The following is a 12,070-nucleotide window of genomic DNA, read 5'->3' on the forward strand; positions in this document are numbered from 1 at the left end:
TAATTTTTTTTTCTTCTTAACTCTGCCTAGACACAGTGTTTTCATTTGAATTTTCACAAATAATGAAAAGAAGCACAAATAACAGTTAAACCTACAGAAATGTAAGGTACTTCCAATCATATTGAACTGAGGAAAACAACGAAGCAATTGGCAAGAACTGAAAACCCTTATCAGAACTCCTTTGTCCACAGAGTACTCATTTTTTCTTAATAATTGACTGGAAGTCCTCAGAAATATTGCTGTTCTAATTGTGATGTTATTGAATTCTCAAGTGAAGGCAATGGATAAATGAACTGAGTTTACTCTTACTTCTATGAGAACCAAAATGGTCTATTAGAAAAGAATGATGAATCCAGAAGTTCATAAATAAATAAAAAAAAAAGAGCTGTATTACTTTTTTATGTGTCAGTATTTCCATATTTCTAAGATCATTAAATATCTTTATTATTAGCAATTTTACCTAAAGAAACCATGGAAAACTAACTTCATTTTTATTTTAGTATTTCACAAGTAAAAGAAGAAAATTAATAATTAATATGTTAAGAAATAATTTTTACCGGTCTTTGCATTTTTCTGCTAAAAGCTGAAAAGCATTTTTCAAATATTAAGTATCCTTCTAAGGTGACTTTTTCTATTATTGACATATTTAGAAGAATTGAAGCAAGAAAAGTGCCAGTGCCTGCTGAAAGTCAGAATGAATGGCAAAAAAGAGTATTTCATATTCTAAAGTCCTGATTACCCACCCACAGTCCTCATCACACAATGACGCTCCCCTTTCTCTGTGAAGACAAGATGATTTACCACTGCCTTTTCAATAATTGGAATATTCATAAGCAATTATAGCTGTGTTCATAGAATGTTCTTGGACTTAAGCTCTTGAATAAAACCATTATCAAGGGTTTAAAAAAAAAAAGAAATCACATTTTCACAGAAAATAGCACATGTACACTTTACCAGGGTGTTTCAACTCTATTCATGAAATTCGTGAAGTTATACAGCAAATTTACTACATCTTATGCACTTTTAGAGAACTGAAGTCTGGTAACACCCATGAGAACTTGGATTCCAAATAAGAATTAAAGTCATTGTGATCCTGTTGATGCAGAGCCACAAACCTAATTAATTATCAAAGTATATTTCCAGTTTTACATACAAATCCTCCAATAAGCATCAAGGGAAGAAAAAAAAAAATCTTCAAATTTTCCAGAGGAAATGTACATAATTCACAATACTAGAATGAGTCGAAAGAGTCATTACTTAGAAAGTAGGCAACTTTTCAACTTCAAAAGTTATCCTTTTAAAAAAGCTGTATTTTGTCAGTGTCTCCTCTGGAAGTAAGATTTTGCTTATTTTACTTCAGTCTAAATGCACAGAACCTCCAAAGGGCTTTCACCAAGTTTCAAATAGGTCCCTGGGAATCTAGAATTTAAAACTGAAATAAAAATAGGTACAGTAAATAGGCTGTTGCTGCCATAGCATCTCTTCTCAGTGCAAACCAGGCTACTCTGTACCAGCACATGGAGCCTGGACCTACCTCCCTTTGCTGCACTGAGTGCTTCGTCTCAGGGACAGAAGGAAACAGCAGGGCAGCTGTGTGCCAATTCCACACTCCAGTCCTGGAGCTGTTAAGTGGACACCCAGTTCCAGTGTGTCTTGACAGTGTCTGGGTGGAAGCAGGGGCACAGGGCAGGGCTCCTGCAGCATCCTGCCAGCATGGCTTTTCCAAGCAGCCCAGCTGCTCTGCAGCAAGGGGAAGCAGGAGCCACCAATGAATGGCTGCTTTCCATGCCTGGAGACTGCAGCCTTTATCCAATTAATGTGCTTTAAAATTCCACCTACACAAACCTGGCTCTAAAGCAAACCTGGAAGACTGTGCCAGCGATCCTCGGGCTGAAAGGATTTGGTTTAAAACTCAGCCTGGAAGCAGTCACAAGACACTTCCCTCCCTGCCAGATGGCTGGGCAGTGCAGTACCCTCACAGCATTCCCTAAAACATGCTGGTGACACCCAGTGAAGTGTGGACATCAAGGTCTCCTTGGGACAGAGCCAGGAGGGATGTGGGCAGCACTACTACTGGCAAACCTGAAAGCAGCCACTCATCAGGATGCAGAACTTGGAAAAGGCTGATGCTAAGGTCTGGGAGCACAGAAAATTCACTGAAAAGTGAAACAAAGGGTGACATTCCAGCTTCAAAGAATAAGTGTCAAAACCCATCATGAATATCTCTAGTTTCCTTACTTTGAGAAAACAAGAGAACTGCTGCTTACAAGCAAGTTAAATTGAGCTAAACTTTTGTACTATCAAAAAAGTGAACTTTTTGTGTCCTTGGGTTCATACTGATGAACTTTACTATGAAATAAATAACATTACCTTTGCAGAAGGTAACAGGAAATTACAAGACAGTTATATATATTATATATACACACAAATTCTTAAATTTGCATGGATTCTTCCAAAGAAGTGGATAATGTATTTTCTCTATTGAGTAAAAATGATGCATTCTTTAAAACTAACTTGAATGACTTCTAAGTGGTAGAACGTGACAAAAAAGGACTAGTAGTAGGTTGTCTCTCCAGGTATGTTTATTTTCAGGCAGTTTTAAGAAAAAGCAGATTTCCTATGTGGATTTATTTCACATGTTTACAATAATCAGACTTACAGAAAGTATTTCAGATGGAAATAGAACTTACTGGTACCTGCTTAATGAAGCAATAGAATTTCTGCTTTCAGTGTCTAAATGCAATAATGGGCTTATTTCTCACTAGGACTTGCTCTTAATAATGAAGTGGATAATGGCAGCCACTGAAAGCCATTAAATTCAAATTTCAACTTAAGTTCAATAGGCTTTCAATGTGAATATGCTGCATTTCACCTAGAATCACATTTTAAAATCCACAGATAAATAAAGTGTGTCTTAGTTTTGAAAAATCATTATGATTTACTTCCAGCAAAGAATGTAATGCTTTTTTTGATCTACGTGACTTGTGTTTTCCCCTGCAAGGACTGTGTACCCATCATTCTACACATTCTGGAGCAGGATGCACTGGAGTAAAGCATCTGCTATACAAGAACCTCTAAGCTGGCAACTGTGTTTTGCTGACAGACCTTGGGAGTTAGATGTTTATTGAGTTCTTGCGGGTGGATGGAAGCGTCGTTCACAATAATGCAGGATAATCTCTGTGGACTCAACTTTTGCAATAAAGTAAGATAGACTCTGTCTGTAAGTTGTAAGAAAAGTGACAAATATAGATCCCTCCTAAAATTTCATCATGATGGTGAAGCCACTGGAAGGGGAAAGTACTGGATGTATTATAAGATATTATATTTTACTTCACTGCATTTCAGTTTTAGGAATTTACGATCCTCAGTTTTGCCTTTGAGCTGGATGAGAATGAATAAATACAACCTGTAGAGACAAATTCTTTCAATTTGAACAGAAATATGGGAAGCCCACCTTTAAACTTTCGGCTTGTAAAGTTACTGTCTTAGAAAACAAATAATCAAATGCAATTAAATAGATAATTGCACCAGATTTGGGGGTAATTTGTTGCTATATAAGAAGCAGTGGAGCAATAAATATAATACAAAGGGAAAAGCTAAACTTTTAGCCCAAGAGAAGATTTGAACTGAAACAAAACACTCTATGGGGCTACTAAAGAATTCAGCTGATAATTTTCTCCACACATCAAGGTTTCATTTCCACATTTAAAATTGCTAAAATAACCTTTGAACCAATGGAAACAGTCTGAAGTCTTTGGCAGTACTCACAACATGTACATTGTTAACCTCCAATTTCTCCATCATCAGCAGTGTCTATTTGCTGAAGAACTGGTCCAGTATGTAGTTAAGTTATAGTTAAGTACAATATATGCACAGAAAGGTAGGTAAGAGGTAAACCCAAGGTAAACCAGGGATACAAAAGAATAGAACATGTAATAGTTACAACTGCATAAGGTGATGAGTACTTCTACAGCATTGTTCTTCCTATTTGTTCCATGTATTTGTTCTTCATTGCTTCGTATTTATAAGCAATATGTAAAGTGACTCAGCCCTAGGGAGTTCAATTTTGGGGAAATGACACACACATGCAACCCTGAGAAAAGATAATGAAGAATGAGTCCCAACAGATTGAAAATTCAAATGCAGTTTAATTGAAAAAGTTGAAAAACGGGAAAACATTTTTTTTCCAATTATTTCAGCTCCTGTTATAAAGAAAGATAAATGTTTCTCAAGTTTTTGCCATTAATATTGTTGCTGTAAAGCTCAAGTATGCAAAACAAAATTAAATAAACAGGACTGATTCATCATTACACTCCAGTTGTTTTGCAGTGCTCTGGTGAAGCAGTAAATGCAGAAAAAACATGTTGTTAGACCAACTTTATGGCTGTTCTGCATCACCAAAGTGGCACAGAGCAATTTATCACAGACAAGTAGCACAAAGCAATTTGAAAAACACTTTCTTATCCTTCCCATCTCTATCCTCTCTTGCCTTCCCTAGCAGTTGCACAAGACTAAGAAAGCTAGTTGCCCTCCTGCTTCTTTGATCCCTTCTGTACTTAAAGCCATATAGAATTGCTTCCACGTTGCTACTCACCCCTGGAGCTGCTCCTCAACACAAAGCTGGTGAGCACTGCAGACGATGGCTAACCCTGACTCCTGTTCTACAACTGTGCCTGTCTGCAGCCCAGCACAGAGCCAGGGAAGGACTGGGATCACTGAATATAAGCTCTACAAACAGATGAACAATTCTAACAATGTGTTACTAAGAGCTGTAAGTAAAATAGCAGGGTTAAAAAACCTCAAAACATAAAACTGAAAGGCAAAACCTCTGGAAAATGAATGTGCCTATGACACACACTTGCAATTTGTAAGACACTGGTCAGCAAAGCACTTACACTACCATGGCTGAAGTTGGGCTTCCTGAAGCAGTTCAGCACACTTCACTTTTGAATGAAAACTCTTATGAAAAATGACACTTCCTAGGTGGTGAAAAAGGGACATCCACTTCTGCACTAAGCACGCAGGAGATGGGGAAAGCAGAACATGCAGCAAAGGTGGCAGGGACATAGCAAAGATACTAAATGCACTTTAGACCTGTGTTGTGTGAGAGAAACTGATCCGCAGCTCCTCAGTTGCAGGGATGCAGTTTCCCTTGATATACTTGTGTGGCTGAGTGCCAGCCCATTTTTGAGGTAGGAAGTGAAAGTGAACCTCCTTACCCATTTATTTTCTTTAGAACAGTGAAAGAACTTATCACCTGTTGTCCAGGCCAGAAGGTAACAAGGTGACCTCCCCAGCTGCAACTCTGAACTTTCATCAGCTCACCTCATCCTTTACATTCGCAGCCTCAATGCGGCTCTTACTTTGGCACTGCTATCCATGGCCATATCCACAGTGGAAACACAAAGCCCACGTTTCCTTACACTGGGATGATTTTTTTCAAGTTGAGAACCAATTAAATCCATGTCACCAGCTGAACGAAAAGTCATATTTTCCTGACAGCCAGAGAATAGAAAAAAGTGCTTTGTATATCCTTTATCCCCTTTACTTCCAAAAAAACAGCAGGAAAGTTCCATTCTTATGAAAGTCCAGGGGAGATTAAAAGCCATGGAAAAATATATAGTTAAACAAAGTCCACCTACAACTGCAGCAGAAATAATACACAGCAAGATTTAGATGCAAATATGATGGTCTAGAACCCCACATAAAGAGTTTAAATCTACTGGTATAGAGACAAGGTAGACATCCACAATGATCTCTCTCTCAATGAATGATTTTCAAAACCATATTGGAAAGATTTATCAGCTAACACTTAGGAGATGACAACCCTTGACATTTACTATCTAATTTTAGAATACAACTCTCCAATGTTTTACACCTACAGGATAAACTACAGGCTGGAGAACAAAGAATGAAGACAGGTACAGGAATGTACATAAGGAGGCTGATATGAAAAATTCTTGAAAAAAATTTCCGGATCTCACTTACATCACCAAAGCTTGCTTTACTTGCTCCTGGGGATTTGTCTGAGGGTTCCCAGTTCCAGGTTTTACCCACTCAGGCAAGGTTTCCGTTAGATTCAATTATAGTTTAATATTGGTATAACTAAGGTATGCCCTAAGACACTGATCTGTTCAGTCACTGGCAGCATTTTCAGCTCAACTGGTAGATAAATCTACAGCATTTAGAAATCTGAAAAGCATTTATTTGGTTTTCAAGAAAATTATGCACACACACTGAATCATTCCCTCCTGACATCTTTTCATTGGCTGTGATCACACTCCTTTGAAATGAGAAAAAAATCACAACTGTGCATACATGATTACCTTTAATTAGCAAGCACCTACAAATCAATTATTAGATTGTCACCTAATTAGCTGGAATAGTAAACTGCAGACAGCTGACAGAAATTTCAGAGAGGAATGAGAAAACAAACAGTGCCAAGCACACATGAATTCAGAGCCAAGTTCAGCACCACTGAAGAGGGACTGAGATGGGGTCTAGGAAGCTCTGACTCGTCTTCCAGTTCAAGTAATGAGGATATTAAATAATTTCTGTAAAACTACACAGATCCTCATCTGAGCACAAGGACCAGCAAACAGAGCTGTACCTAGCTGTGTTACAGCACTGTGCTGCTCCACAGCACACAAGCTGAGGACTTAGGTGATTTTATTGTCTATGTGTTTTAAAAATACATAGACAATAAAAGATAATTTGAAAGATAATTTTAGCCATATTTTACCAGGCTGCAGAGACAGGAACATGTTTTGCCATCCTGACCTTTATTTTTTCCCTATTACATCTCCCTTCTAAATCTTGGCTCAGATACAGAAATATCAAGAGGATTTGGTGGGCAGGGCAGCCAGGCTATTGACACAATTGCAGGTTCTTTTGTTGAAATGGATGGGGTCCTTGCAAGAATTCCTATGATCACAGTTTTGGCAGTAATAACATAATTTACAGGCAATATGATAAAGATGCTCTGAGCCACTTCATTGTGACCACAGTTTTTTAACATTAGAGAATGCACATTATAAATCATTTTAAGGCTAGGATGAAAAAAATTTATTCGAATTTGCATTTCCTGACAAGGTTATTGCATGAGCATATGCATCATATGCTACTTAGGGTGGAGTGTAGGTGCTGGTTTTGGAGCAGGGGAGTTGGATGCAGGTACCATTCAGGTGATTTGGTCCTGACAGCAAGTATGCTGCTCAGTTTCTGGAGGGAAGAATTCCCAGATCACCCCTTGGTGGACTGGGCAGAAAAGGAACTGAACTTACATCTTGGTTTTGAAACAGTTTACTCTAGCAAACAACTAATGAAGAGAAAAAAACCCCAACCAAACCACTGAACCACCAAATAGATTTCCTTTCCTTGTGCCTTCCTCAAATGAAATACCTTACAGAAGGATGTTTATTAATCTTTTTTTTCCAATAATGCTATTTAAAACATTATCTTTCTTTATAACAAATTAAAAAGCACTACTCATGTAAGTGGGAGTTCTAAAAATTCTGGAGTGTTGTTGCTCTTTATAGGAAAAAATCATTTATTCCTTTAATATGCAGTGCATAGAACAATTCCATTAAGTATTAGTGCTTCTGAATTGATATGAATTTGGCTTTCTTCCTCTCTCCTCTGTTTTTCTCATCTAACAAAATTGTAGCAGCAGAAATGGTATTATGCAATGTACCTTATAATGCTCCTAATGTAAAAAGCCTGTCTTAGTCTGCTTTTACCAGAGATTTCTGTCTATGCTTTAACAAAGGTAAATGAAAGAAAAATTTGGAGCATTTGAAAATACTTGTAACAAGCTTAACATGGCATATCTTCATAGCAGGGAAAAGTGAAAATACATTTTTAGGAAGTGAGTACTTAAGAATGCTTTGTCTGAAGTACAAGTTTTAAACCAGACCCAAAGCCTGCCAGCATTGTTATGAAAACCATCAGGCAGTAAAGTCAGCCATGGAAATGGCTGGGGTACTAGCTGGCAATTTCAGCATCACTTAGGCTTTCTCCTTGCTGAACTGAACATCAAAACTGGTTTTCAGGTAGAAGAAAACGTATTTTTTAAATTTATTTATAATCAAGGATTACTGTGAAAACTACTAAGTATTCACAATATGATCTTCATTTCCCATGCTACAGAGAAGACAAAAAACTAGGATCTGTAAAAGGAAGTGTTCTCAGTCTTGTAGTAAAAACTAGTGCCCTTTGTTCTAAGAGAGGCTGTCAGCAGAATAGTAATCATTAATACAAACTGTATGCTAAGTTCTGAAACCCATTATTGACATAAATATATGGCAAGGTATATAAGAGCTTTAATGCAAAAGCCAGTTCATTACTGACTGCCTTAGTCCTTAATTGTAAAGGATTTCTGTGTGAATTTCCTGGATGATTCAATGTCTATTTAAGAGCATAGTTCATGCTGTTTTCTACAAGCTGATTTTGCTTATGGAATGATGTTTCTTACTTAGGACAGAATTTTTTTCACAGTATGAAAATGATTCATAACCATATTTTTGCCTTGATCAGAATGTATTATTTTTCTTGATGTATCTCACACCAGACTGATGGGTCACCCAGACAGAAAGTCTGTGATGCTAGAAAAAAAAAGACACCCTCCTGTTATACTGACAACTGTTCATTAACAGAACTCATGAGCAAGATAAACTAAAGCAGGTGGAGAAAATATTTTTTGCTAAAACAAGCAGCTGAAATCCCTTTCAGGCTTATCAGCTCAAATTGAGGATTATCTACTCCTCATGCAGCACTAAATATGATAAAGGAAAACATACTGTCTGTTTCAGCATTTGCAGTGAGAGAAAATGCTTCTCTTTGAGCTGGAATAAAAGCACCAAGAACATACTGGTGCTGCAAAGTACTTTGTACAGGCAAAACCCCTTGATACAAGGAATAAACAGTTTTGCCACATTAGATTATTACATTCCCAGTACTGTAACAAATTTCAGAAAGAACTTGTCACAAATTGCCTTCTGGATTTAAGAACAGTGCAGTGAGAATAGCATGTTATCTGCACAAAACTAATGTGATGCCATGACAGGCCCACACAGCTGCTCCTTCAAAGGCTTCATAAACTGAGAATGAAAACAGAGCTTATCCCCTAATTCCCCATAACAGTTATTAGATTTTTAATACGCAGAAAGCATTTCCCTCTCTTACCTTTGACAGGCATGTGCTGAAAGGATGCTCCAAGATATTTTTCAGGACAATGGTTATAGAGGAATCCCTGACTTACATAGGTCAGGTGCCATGGCACAATACTAAGAATGTCAGACAAAGCAGTCAGAATTACCCAGTGGCTTGATAAAAATAAGTTTACTTTGGATCTAATCTAGAGACTGCGTACTGATAGGTATGTGTTAGAGAAATGGCAAATATGACAGGTCCAAAAGGACAGCTGAGGAACACACCATGAACTTAGACTGCTATGCCTATTAACTTGAGTAGTATAGAAATGCAATGTTACTATTCCTGAGCCTTGTAAATGAGTACTGTGAAATTTATCATGTCCAGAGTTCTTCTTTCAGCAATTCTGCATAATATTTATGCAAATACATTTAAAATTAGTTTGAAAGGATTGGCATAACTTCCAAAACTGTCTCTCCAGAGAGGAATCTCCCAAATGAGCTTTAGGGTCTCAGTACGAAAACAAAATTCTATTTACTCTTTCCTTTCTTACAACCTCTTAAATTTACTAAAATAACAAAAACACCATCCAAGAAAAAAGAATTCCAAGAAACACCTCCATAATATAGCCTGTGGATCAGTGAAAAACACAGCATCCTAAAGGAATAAACAGTGAAATTGTTCAGAAGAGTGAATATTCCAGAAAAATCACAAGAAGGTTTTGCACAGATAGAAGTATGTATATTATCAAGCAAGTCAGTGAGCCCTATTTTCTGCACCTTCCTGCAAAGCCATGAGGCTTCTGCTTCTGGATGTAGCCATGACTGATTTAACCTTTTGGACAGCTCCGTTTTTGAGCTGCAGCATTTTGCATCTGCTATTTCATTTGGAAAATGTTTGCATTTTAGGATTCACTAATATTGCTCTAGTAGAAAAAGATAGCAGATATTACTTTCATATCCTGTTGCGGCAATCAGCAAGAGTGGGACAATTGTTACTTTTTTGTATTATATTAACTGCATTATCTATAAAGTCAGCAAAATAACCACCGGACAAAAATATGTTTTTGTTTTTTGGAGTTTTTTAAAGAAGTTATGATGAGCAGTATTTCACAAAATTAAAATTAAGCTTCCAAGTATACAACTATAGGATTTTACTGTCAACACCTATGGAAATATTACACAAACAAACATTCTGCCATCATCTTATGTTTGCATAAATTAAAAGGAATCAAATTATTATTATAAGTGCTAATGTGCAGCAGTAAACTAAAGATTATCCTGGCACTGGTGTAGGCACAAGTGATTCTATGTCTGCTCTTTATTACCACTTGTAGCGCTGCTAACATCAGTGATTAGGGATAAATAGATAAATTTGCCTTTATTTAAGAAGTAATTCTTCTGCTAAGTATAAGGAATAAATTCAGAACACAGCAAATACCACGATAAAGTGTTTCATTAAGTAGGTTCTTTCTGGAACAGTTGGAAGGTCATGAAAGAAGAAGAACTTCTTTCTGTCAACCTGAATACAACTAAAAATCCAAATACCATAAAATATTTCAATTCTCAGTCACATGCAAACATGGGCACTAGTGCACACAATGGTGAGTTTGTGGTAAAAAGACAATCACTTCCTTGGCAGAGACAAAATGAAGGCATATCCTTCCATAGGTTCTGCTGAAGAATATGGCCAATACTCAGTCTTTATAATTTTTTATTAGTAATCTTATAGCACACAAGAGTTCTGCAGATACTTACTAACCCACAAAAATATGCTGATGAAGTTCTGTTTTGGCACTAAGTCTTCTTTTAAACTGAAGATGAAGACAATTTGAATCCTGGCCCGGATTTTGTATACATAAATCATGCTCCAAATCTAATCCAGGAGATTGAAGAAATGTATGCATTCACAGAAATATATAAATACTCTGAACCTAGTGACACAGCCATGTGCAATGTAGGTACCACCCCTTTTACTCTATATTCAGACATAAACTGATATTTGTCTCTGGGTTCCATGCAATGATAAAATTTCTTGTGAAAGCCCAGATAAGTGGCCAACTCAGAGCTTCGTTCATTCAAGCCCAGCAGTCAGGATTTATCAGAAAGAATCCTTTCTGGTATCCTTTCTGGAGTGTGAAAAGAAATGGTGGCACATCAGTTTATTTCTCAGATGTGTAATATGTCCTGTGCAAGGGATATCTACCTCCACTTTTAGAAAAAAAAAAAAAAGAGAAGGGACAAAGGATGTCACATAACTTTGAATCTTGGATATAGGGAAATAGAAGTGGAACTTCTCTTTGGTGGCAGATTGGTTGGTCTGTCAGCTTTCTCCAGGTTCAGAATATAAATTTTTAGTGTGGCTGCACAGCAGTTACAACTCATTTAAATCAAGGATACCATGGGCTTTGCTTCCTCAGGTCACTAACCTCTGTCACTGTACCATCACTGACACACCTGTGAACCAGAGGAGTGAACTGGAAACTAACCACTGTTTGTAGGATTGCACTGTCTGTACTTGAATGTAAAATGATTCCCAGCCCACTGCTGGATGTTGGCACTAAATATAATGTAAGCCTTAAAGAGTTGATCTTCAGTTGTATTTCAGGGAAAAAAAAAAAAAAAAACAAAACAAAAAGGGGCACAGGCTCACACAGAACACCTGAATACAGAGGGACTGTGAAAGCAGTGTCCTCTTGAAGAAGAAATGGGACATGTTCCTAAAGATGAAAGAGTAGGACAAATTTACCGTGAGGAATGCACCCCAAGCTCCCAACCTGACACCTCAACCATCAGTTTTTCATGGAAGATTTTAGGGCAGTTTAAGAAATAGCCCTTGCCCAGTCATGAAAACACTATGAGCAACTAAAAGTCACTTAAATTAAAGAAATAACAATTTAAACATACTGTAAAAGTGTAAA

General features: G+C 37.2%; 1 protein-coding gene across 9 annotated transcripts in view; it reads right to left on the reverse strand.

Annotated features, from left to right (window-relative positions):
• The window catches only part of CHRM3 (cholinergic receptor muscarinic 3), a 272,242-nt gene that overhangs the window by 98,280 nt on the left and 161,892 nt on the right, over nucleotides 1-12,070 (reverse strand). Inside the window, exon 1 of one of the 9 annotated variants that reach the window (XM_064413735.1) lies at nucleotides 1,535-1,763. The exons of the other annotated variants lie outside the window; for them this stretch is intronic. Coding sequence (XP_064269805.1) covers nucleotides 1,535-1,704 — 170 coding nt within the window. The 5' untranslated portion in view covers nucleotides 1,705-1,763. Of the gene's footprint in view, nucleotides 1-1,534; nucleotides 1,764-12,070 lie in introns of those variants that run through there. 9 annotated transcript variants of the gene reach the window in all.

Source organism: Passer domesticus, chromosome 3 (genome assembly GCF_036417665.1).
Source record: "Passer domesticus isolate bPasDom1 chromosome 3, bPasDom1.hap1, whole genome shotgun sequence".
Classification (NCBI taxonomy): Eukaryota; Metazoa; Chordata; class Aves; order Passeriformes; family Passeridae; genus Passer; species Passer domesticus.